Source organism: Nicotiana tabacum, chromosome 22 (assembly GCF_000715075.1).
Source record: "Nicotiana tabacum cultivar K326 chromosome 22, ASM71507v2, whole genome shotgun sequence".
In the NCBI taxonomy this organism is placed as follows: domain Eukaryota; kingdom Viridiplantae; phylum Streptophyta; class Magnoliopsida; order Solanales; family Solanaceae; genus Nicotiana; species Nicotiana tabacum.
This window is the reverse complement of record NC_134101.1, coordinates 86,704,684-86,714,911: the sequence shown is the minus strand read 5'-3', so window position 1 is coordinate 86,714,911 and position 10,228 is coordinate 86,704,684. Positions and strand designations below refer to the sequence as shown.

Sequence of the window (10,228 nt, the reverse complement as noted above, 5' to 3'; positions counted from 1 at the left end):
AATATGTCATAACATAATATTTGTATGGCTACAAAACTTTTGAAACTTGTAATCTTAAACGAGTCATAGTCTTTGTGTAGCTATAAATAGGAGTGGGCCTATGCTATAGTGAGAGGGTTCACCGGCATCTGTAAAGTTAGCCAATAATTTTGTGTATACATGTATGTCTTTATAAAATAGTAATATATTAGTAGTGGACACCCTATATACAAAGCATATTTTGGTTGAATCCAAAAATATATCTCCCGACCTTCAAATTTTGAGTCCGCATCCGACTATAAAAGCTTCTCATCAAAAAATTAAAAAAAATATAGAAATATATCAATATTTTTAGAACTGATTAATAAGAAAATAGTGCCGAACAGGATGAAACCGAGGGAGTAAGAAAAACGAAGTTGCCTTGCGAACCACGTTTATTGTTGACAAACCACTATTTAGGGACTTGTGTTCCTCCTCAGCAACACTTTTATCCTTTTATTAATATCTTTGTTTACAACATTTTCATTCCTCTTTCTCTTCTTCCCTAAGCCCCACTTTCCACTGCCTGCATATTCTCTAATTCCTCCTTCATATAAGCATCTATTTTCTTCCTTTCTACATCCAATAAGTATTATCCAATAGTTTACACTTATCCTATTTGCCAACTTTCTTTCCTCTTCTTTTCATATTTAATCAAAGGTTCTTTTTAGTGTTACATATTTGAAGCACTTGGTTGCAGCTTATAGTCAAAAGATGGAAAAAATTTCTGGATTTTGTGGAGATGAAGAAGAAATGGAATTGCCTCCTGGTTTTCGTTTTCACCCTACTGATGAAGAGCTTATCACTCACTACTTATCCCCAAAAGTTCTTGATAGCAGCTTTTGTGCCAGAGCTATTGGTGAGGTGGACTTGAACAAGATTGAACCCTGGGATTTGCCATGTAAGTACTCCGGCGATAAGAGGCGGATTTATAGGGAGGATTATGAGACACGTGAACCCATGGTCTTTCCATAAAACTAGATATTTTATGTATATGTTTTTAAAAATTAATATAATATTAACTATAGACACCCATTGCTCTAAGAAGACTGAATGGTGCACTTGGTTGATGGTTGAGTTATTTGTCAAGGATCAATTCTCACTTAAGATATTTTTTCTTCTTTTTTAATAGTGCACCCATATAGTGTTAATCCTAGACCCGCCTCTGGACTGATAAGTTTGATTGAACCCGTGAGTAACACGAATCTTTTAAATAAAAGATACATACAGAGTGAAGCGAATTTAGAACTTAAACTTATTGAATTCAATATTTAAATATGTACTCAGTAATTTTAAATTCCGTATCCGTTACTGTTAGATGATTTTTACTAGTGATTTCTTGAATTTCCCTAAATGTATTGCTTTACTGTTTGATTTGAACATTAGGGAAGGCAAAAATGGGTGAAAAGGAGTGGTACTTTTTCTGTGTAAGGGATAGGAAATATCCAACTGGCTTAAGGACAAACAGAGCAACTGAGGCAGGGTATTGGAAGGCAACTGGTAAAGATAAGGAGATATTCAAGTTGAAAACACTTGTTGGTATGAAGAAAACTCTGGTTTTCTACCAGGGGAGGGCACCTAGAGGAGAAAAATCCAATTGGGTCATGCATGAATATAGATTAGAGGGCAAATATTCAGTCCACAACCTTCCTCAAACTGCCAAGGTAAAACTCATTTTGTGTTCCCCTGTTTCAGGTTGTTGTAACTCTTCCATGTGAAATAAAATCAAGGGAAAAGGACAAAAGTACCCTTTTACTATCCGGATATTTAATTTTACTTTTTGTTATTAAATCGTCTCGTATTTGTCTTTGACTTTAATGAGCACCAGTGTGGAGTGGATAGATTTTACGTGTCAAAATACTTGGGAAAAATACCAAAATTTATCCCTCTTCTTTTGTTTGTAGTTCAAAATTATACTTTAAGGTATAATTCAGTAAAGATTAAGGGCAAATACAAGACGATTGCTATTTATAGTAGTATGAATTAATGGGACAAAGCATAATAGAGAAAAAATTTAAAATATTTCATACAGTTGGAGGGTATTTCTAACCCTTTTCTCTAAAATTAAAGTGGACCGATATAAAAAAATCAATGACCAATTGCAATTATTTAGGATTGAGACGTAGTTATTATTGACTTATTGTTAATTTCTTTTTGCTGTTGTGCAGAATGAATGGGTGATTTGCAGAATCTTCAAAAAGAGTGCAGGAGGGAAGAAGATACATATTTCAGGGCTAATAAAAAACAACAATATAAATGACAATTCAATGTCTTCAAATTTGCCTCCATTAATAGACATATCATCATATGACAGTCAAATTACAACAACAACCACATGGAAAGGGGAAACATCTAATTATTCTCATGTGACCTGCTTCTCCAATTCAATAGAGGACCAAAAATCTCAAACTAGCTTGGCTGATGATTTGAGCACAAATAATAATCCTTATGTGGAGAATTTCCAATATGGGGATTTTGGTTTAATGCAAGATCACTCCATACTGAGGCTTTTGTTTGAGAACAAAGAGTCAGAAGCAAAGCAGAATTATGATACGAGGGCTTATGAGGATCTTGATTGTCTTTGGAATTATTGAATTTGAAAGAATAAAGACCGAGGAACAACCGTTTTATTACTTTGGCGGTATTATTTCTTTACAATATATGCGGGGTGATCAGTTGGACCTAGCATATGAAATGCAACACTTGGTAGAGCTAATGGATATAGTGTGTGTGTATGTATTCTCAAAGTTGTTGCTATAATTTGATTACTTTTAATTCCGTGGGCTTGAATAGGAGAAGGAAAAGTGAATAGAAGAAGAATACATGTTTAATTTGGGATGCGAACCCCAATACTGTTGAGGTTTAGGGTAGAAAGTGCAACAATTAGTTGCAACTCAAAATCCCAAAGTTAGAATATTATTATAGTAATACTGATTGTGTATTGATGTTTCTCACCTCAAATAATACAAGTAATTAGTACATGTTCATAGGAGAATGAAGTTCAATATTTGGTGCCACATATTTCTAGTTCCCAATAGGCACTTTTCATTGTTGTTGTATTAGAAAAATTACAATGTTTTTTGATCAAATGTCACTTTTGATGATACACACATATTTTTGTAAACTATTAGTTAGGTAAGTTGGTTATTTGTAAGATGATTTATTGAAGTTATATGGGGCTTTGCTATAGCCATCAAAGGTCAGTTCCTAAAGCATTTTTCATTCATCTTTCTTTAGAGTGATATTACAAATCATCAATTTGTATGTCTTAACTATCATTAATATAAAGAGTTTAAGTTACGGGATATTATTACTTTTAGTCCACGCCAAAAACTATTTACATTTAGGAGTCAAAAAAGTTATAAAATTTATATAATTTTTGTATATAACATACAAAATGTATATTTATACAAAAAACATAGAAAAAAAAATATGCATTTTTTCGACTATTAATTTGAGAGTGGCTATACAGTATCCATTTCCCTTTTAAGTTACACACTGATAAAAACCAATTAGTAGCCTTCCTATAAGTATTCTTATTCTAAGCAACTTACAATTGTTAGGCCACCAACCCAGTTACCATGGCTCTAGTAAGTTTTCTACTCTGCTCAATTCAAAGGGTAATGGCTCATTTCGACAATAACAAGAAACAAAACCACTCAAGCTAAATTCATAATCTTCCTTTTCTATCAATCTTATTTAATTTATGAAGATAGGGATCACGTTTTTTTATTAGCGAAATTACATAAATGACGTTGAAGTTAGTTTAAGATTTCAAATTGATGAAAGCTATGTGATTTTCAAATGCTCTACTAAATTTTCAAACAACTCATTCCTTTTTTTTTTTTCACGGTGTCTGATACCTGTATTGGGTCATGATTAATTCAAATTCGTGCTACATAAAATCAATTAAGGGTAAAAGCGCTCTCTACTAGAATTTTTCAATACCAAGGCTCAGTCCGAGACCTTTGGTTAAGAGTTAAGAGATCCTACTTATCTCACAACAACAGTTGGTTGGCGTGGAAAAACTCATTCCTAAACAGGTATCCTCTGACATTTTCTTTCTTACTTTCGACTAAACATTTCCCATGTATCATCATGTTCTAGTTGAGAAGTACTCTATCACATAGGTGTGAGCTTGGACGCTTATGTTTGTTAATAAAATCGTTTATGCACAAAGGGCAAATAAAAAATTGGGATTGAGACTATTTATGTTAATCGATTGCTGTAGTTGAGGGTTCTATAATTGCGGTCCCATGGCAAATATTCTTTTAATTTATTTTAGTTTTGACAGTTTGACTTTCAAGTTTGAGTAGAGAGGAACCACATGGATATTCAACTTCGTATTAAGATTTTCAAGTCACCTTAATTGGGATTTTTTTAGCTCAAAGCACTCTTAACATTTTATTTTATTTTCCCACCTAATGTCCGATAACTGATTTGGAGTCCGACTAATTCGTAGTCGCTCTGGGTAAGGCTCATTAAAGAGGCATGTAAGCCCTCCCCTACTAGACTCTTTTCATTGTTAATGCTCAGATTTTATTCAAGTGTTGGCTTAAGGTTTGAGTATATGCTAAAAAGTAAAAGTGATGACCCAAACCTCGAATATATTAGAGAATATGAAACAATTTTAGTTGCTTATTTGTAGAGCTTCTGTCTAATGTGGAACGTGTTAAGGTTTATATTGACCTTTTTTTCTTTTAATTGTTTTCCGTACAACACTAGGATAAACATTGAGCAAGTAGAACCCTCCCCCCGACCCCACCCCAACCCCTCCCCAAACCAAAGTCTTTGTCCTCCCCTTTTTACGAACCCATCCTAAAAAAGACATGAAAAAAGGAACAAACACATATCTTAAACAAATCAACTCCATTTTTTTTTTGTGCCTTTTTACAATTTTGTCAGCAAGTTAATTTAAATAAAATTGAATAGCAGTCTATCCCTAAAAGTTCAAGAATTTACAAGTTATTAATCTTACTTTTCTGGATAGTTAGACGTTACTTCTATTTTAATGTGACCTAATAATGAAAATTCTTTTTCTCTGTTAATGCATTGAAGTTAAACTCTAACTGAAAAGATAGTCATTTTGGCCGATATATGGGGTGAGATGGTAGGTTACATAGTAAATTATGCAGATAATGTTTTAGTCAATAACTAGAAAACAAAAGAAACAAAAATGAGCCTTTCACTCTTACATATCTTTTTTGCCTCAAATGCGAAATGGTGTTCTTGTCTTTATTATATGGCGTCAAAGTGCAATTTCTTAAAAGCTTTCCACAAGAATGGGACATGGATCAAAACATGCAATTCATGAGGTCTTGTCTTGAAGTGAAAGACGAAAGAAACCTAATGAGAATAAAGAGACAAAAGCAGTATTGTTCTATGTTTTGCGCATCACCTCATCACGGTTTTCACATGCTAATTAATAATACGAAAACATTTCTAGCTTATATTCTAAATCTATGGTTCTTAAATACCAAGAAAGTTGTCGTGAGATGAATTGAATCCTCCTTAATTAGAGATCTTAGATTCAAGTTTTGGGAATGAAAAAAAATCATAATAGATAACGCTTTCTTTTTAATTGATCTTATGCAGCGAGCGAGAATTCAATTTAATCGGGACATTAATACGAATACCATATGTGAAATCCAAACAAAATGGTTCTTTCTTCGCAAAGGCTTATGAAGGCAGTGTTGCAGTGCCGGCTGAAGGCCAAAGCCACTAAGGCAATGGCTTTAAGCCCCTAAATTTTTTGGGCCTTTTTTTTTTTATAATTAATAGTAGGTTCTATAGTTAATTTTAATCAAAATTTACTTAATATTTTAAGGTGAAGAAACAAGATTTTCATAAAAATTAAAAGAGAACTTTTTAGCCGCGTAATTGATTAGCTATATTATCAAATTGAAAAAAATATATTAGAAAATTGATCAAAAGTTTGTTAACATCTCTCCATCTAAAAGAGCTAAAAAATAGACTTCAAATAAAATATAATATGATTTTTTTTTTCAAAAAAAAAAAAAAAGAAAAGAAAAACTTAAGGCCTCTTGACAAAAGTATGCTTTAAGCCACCAACATTTTTCCAACGGGGTAGACTTCACCACATTTCAGCTGGAGAGCAAGGCCCATAGATGGCGGCAGTCTTATCTCCGTAGTAGGCCAATAGGTTCACCTTCCTTTACCTAGGACCAGTTCACACGTCTCTTTTTGGAGAGATATATTCCACCCTCTCAGAGGGAAGAGTTGGGGTGTCAGTTCGAGCGGCTCCAACAGGGTCAGATGTCGGTGTCCGATTATGAGGTGAGGTTTTTTGAGTTGTCTCATCGCGCACTTATGATACTCCCCACAGATGCAGAGAGAGAATGAAGGTTTATCGCGAGCTTGCATTATGGCATCTAGGTTACTATGGCCCGTGAGGTTGAGATGGGGACTCCTTACTAGCAAGTTGTGGAGATAGCTCGGAGGATCGAGGGTATCCGTCAATGGGCCGAGAGCATGCACCGAGGGACAAACGACATCGATATTCAGGAGGATTCAATGGTGCTCCATCTGGGGGAAGATGTCAGTTTGTGAGGGGTCAATCTAGCAGGCCCATGTATTCAGCACCACCGCCTTTTTGGGGTGCTCTAGTATAGTGCTACTTCAGCGCTATTTCAAAGAGCGCCTACCATCCACTAGCTATTCAAGGTTCTTCCAGTAGGTGTTCAGGTTACTAGTGTCAGACCCAGGCTTAGCCATCTTCTGCACCGAGAGGTTGCTATGAGTGTGGGGAGCTGGGTCATATAAGGAGGTTTTTCCCCAAGCTTCGGTAGAAGGCAGTACAGTAGGGCCATCAGCCCATGATCACCATACCGGTTGTCGCACCGCCCATCCGGCCAGCCAGAGGCGAAGGATAGGTGGGTAGGGGTCTCCCTGGAGGTGGAGGACAGCCATGTGATGCTCCAGCGAGGTTCTATGCCTTCCCATCCAGACTAGATGCAGACGAGTGATCACATGTATTATTTTTGTTTGCGGTAATGATGTTTCAGTACTATTTGATCTAAGGTCTATATATTCATATGTGTCTTCCCTATTTTCTCCTTATTTGGATGTATCTCGTGAGTCCTTAGGTGCTCTTGTATATGTATCTATGCCAATTGGCGATTCTATTAATGTAGATCAGATTTACTGGTCCTATGTTGTGACTTTCTATGGTTATGAGACCAAAGCGGATCTTCTGCTGCTTGATATGATCGACTTTGAGGTCATCATGGGCATGGACTGATGGTCTCTGTACCACGCCGTTCTATATTACCATGCCAAGACTGTTACCGTGGCGCTGCCGGAGTTGCTTAGATTAGAGTGGAGGGGTTCATCTATCAATATATCTAGCCGGGTTATCTCTTTCTTGAAGGCTCGAAATATGATCGAGAAGGGTTGTTTTGCCTGTCTGGATTATGTTCGAGATACTACTATAGAGACTCTTACGATTGATTTAGTACCCGTGGTGTGGGAGATCTTCAATGTATTTCCCTTAGATCTATTAGGCATGCCACCAGAGCATGATATCGATTTCATTATTGATTTGGAGCCAGACACCCAGCCTATCTCTATTCCACCATACTACATGGCTCTGAAGGAGTTGAAGGAACATCTTGAAGAGTTTCTCGCGAAGGGTTTCATCAGGCCGAGTGTGTCACCTTGTGTCGCACCGGTATTGTTTGTAACGAAGAAGGATTGGAGTATGCGTATGTGCATTGATTACTGCCAATTGAACAAAGTTACCACTAAGAACAAGTACTTGTTGTCGTGAATTGATGCTTTTTTTGACCAGTTATAGGGTGCCAGGGTGTTCTCCAAGATCGACTTGAGGGCTGGGTATCATCAGCTGAAGATTCATGTTTCGGATGTTCCGAAGATGGCCTTCCGAACTAGGTATGGGCACTATGAGTTTCTAGTGATGCCCTTCGACTTGACTAATGTCCCAGCGCCATTTATAGATTTAATGAATCGGGTGTTCAGGCCATATCTTGACTCATTTGTCATTGTCTTCATTAATGACATATTGATCTACTCACATATTATGGAGGAGCACGAGCAACATTTTGAGAGTTGTGCTTCAGATCTTGCAGGAACAAAAGCTATATGCTAAGTTCTCCAAGTGTTAGTTCTTATAAGATTCTGTGGTGTTCATGAGACATATTGTATCAGGTGAGGGTATTAAGGTAGATCCCAAGAAGATCAAGGCAGTTTTGAGTTGGCCTCGTCCTACCACAGCGATCGAGATTAGGAGTTTCTTGGGGTTAGGAGGTTATTATTGTCGGTTTGTGGAGGGCTTCTCATCTATTGCAGCACCTTTGACCAGATTGACCTATAAGGGTACTCCGTTCAGATAGTCCGATGATTGCGAGGTGGGCTTCCAGAAGCTCAAGACTACACTGACTACAACACTAATGTTAGTGTTGCCCTCCGAATCGGAGATGTATACTGTGTATTGTGACGCTTCACGCATTGGCTTGGGTCGTGTACTAATACAGGAGGGACGAGTTATTTCATATGCTTCACGTTAGCTGAAGCCCCATGAAAATAATTACCCCAGTTCATGATTTGGAGTTGGTCGCGATAGTTCATGCTCTCAAGATTTAGAGGCATTACCTTTATGGGGTGTCGTGCGAGGTTTACACCGTTCACCATAGTTTGCAGCATTTATTTAAGCAAAGGAATCTTAATCTCAGGCAGCACAGGTGGCTTGAGTTACTGAAGGATTATGATATCACTATCCTTTATCATCCGGGCAAGGCGAATGTGGTTGCGGATGCCTTGAGAAGAAAGGATGAGAGTATGGGTAGTTTGGCATTCATTTCAGCAAGGAAGAGGCCATTGGCTTTAGACATTCAGTCCTTAGCTAATAGACTTGTGAGGTTAGATATTGCAGAGCACAATCGAGTTCTTGCATGTGTTGTGGCTCAGTCTTCATTATTTAAGTGGATCAAGGCTCGTCAGTATGATGATCTGCACTTGTTGGTTCTTATATAAACGGTGCTACAAGGTAGTGCCACGGAGGTTACTATTGGATGATGATGGTGTTTTGCGACTCCAGGGTCGCCTATGTGTTCCTAATGTTGATGGCTTGAGGGAGAAGATTCTAGAAGAGTCACACAGTTCGCGATATTCTATTCATTCAGGTGCTATGAAGATGTATCGTGACCTGAAGCAGCATTACTGGTGGTGGCAGGTGAAGAAGGACATAGTTGAGTATGTGGCAATATGTTTAAATTGTAGGAGGTTAAGTGTGAGCACTACAGGCCGGGTGGCTTAGTTCAACAGATGGTTATACCAGAGTAGAAGTGGGAGTGCATTACTATGGACTTCATAGTTGGATTACCGCGGACATTGAGGAAATTTGATGTTGTTAGGGTCATTGTCGACAAGCCGACCAAGTTGGCGCACTTTATTCCGGTTGTGATTAAATACTCTTCAGAGAGGTTGGCCCAGATTTGTATTTAGGAGATTGTCCAATTGCCTATTTCCATCATTTCATATATAGGCCCTCAATTCACTTCGCATATATAGAGAGTAGTACATAGCGAGTTGGGTAACCGAGTAGAGTTCACCACAGCCTTTCATCTATAAACCAACGGGTAGTCGGAGCCGACATTTCAAATTCTAAAAGATATGCTTAGAGCATGTGTGATTGACTTCGAAGGGGCAATGGGATCGATTCTTACTGTTGGTCGAGTTTGCTTATAACAATAATTATCAGTCTATCATTAAGATGGCTTCATTTGAGGCTTCATATGGTCGGCGATGTCACTCCCCCATCATTTGTTTTGAGCCAGGCGAGGCTAGGTTTTACGATACTGATTTGGTAAAGGATGACTTGGATAAGGTAAAATTGATTCAGGAGCGACTTCGCATAACACAATCAAGACAAAAGAGTTACTGGATCAAAAGGCGTGTGATTTATCATTTATGGTGGGTGAGAAAGTTCTCTTGAATATCTCGCTGATAAAAGGTATCATAAGGTTCGGAAAGAAGGGTATGCTGAGTCCGAGGTTTATTTGCCCATTTGAGGTGTTGAGGCGAGTCGGGGAGGTTGCTTACGAGCTTGCTTTGCCTCCAAGTCAATCGAGAGTTCACCCGGTTATCCATGTGTTTATGATCCGGAAGTACCATGCTGATAGATTCCACGTGTTAGATTATAGCACAATTCAGCTAGACGAGAGCTTGGGTT

At 37.6% G+C, this 10,228-nt stretch overlaps 1 protein-coding gene across 1 annotated transcript; it reads left to right on the top strand.

The window, feature by feature from the left end:
* Positions 1-467: 467 nt before the first annotated feature.
* On the top strand, positions 468-3,005 carry LOC107763752 (NAC domain-containing protein 92-like). Its single transcript, XM_016582250.2, has 3 exons — positions 468-919; positions 1,405-1,682; positions 2,187-3,005. The coding sequence occupies exons 1-3, from the start codon at positions 733-735 to the stop codon at positions 2,610-2,612; spliced, it is 891 nt and encodes a 296-aa protein (XP_016437736.1). The 5' UTR covers positions 468-732; the 3' UTR covers positions 2,613-3,005.
* The last annotated feature ends 7,223 nt before the right edge of the window (positions 3,006-10,228 follow it).

Coding starts and splice junctions, on each gene's coding strand:
- LOC107763752 (XM_016582250.2), top strand. CDS start 733: ATGGAAAAAATTTCTGGATTTTGTGGAGATGAAGAAGAAATGGAATTG. Junction 920..1,404: donor TGAACCCTGGGATTTGCCAT/GTAAGTACTCCG, acceptor TTTGAACATTAG/GGAAGGCAAAAATGGGTGAA. Junction 1,683..2,186: donor ACCTTCCTCAAACTGCCAAG/GTAAAACTCATT, acceptor GCTGTTGTGCAG/AATGAATGGGTGATTTGCAG.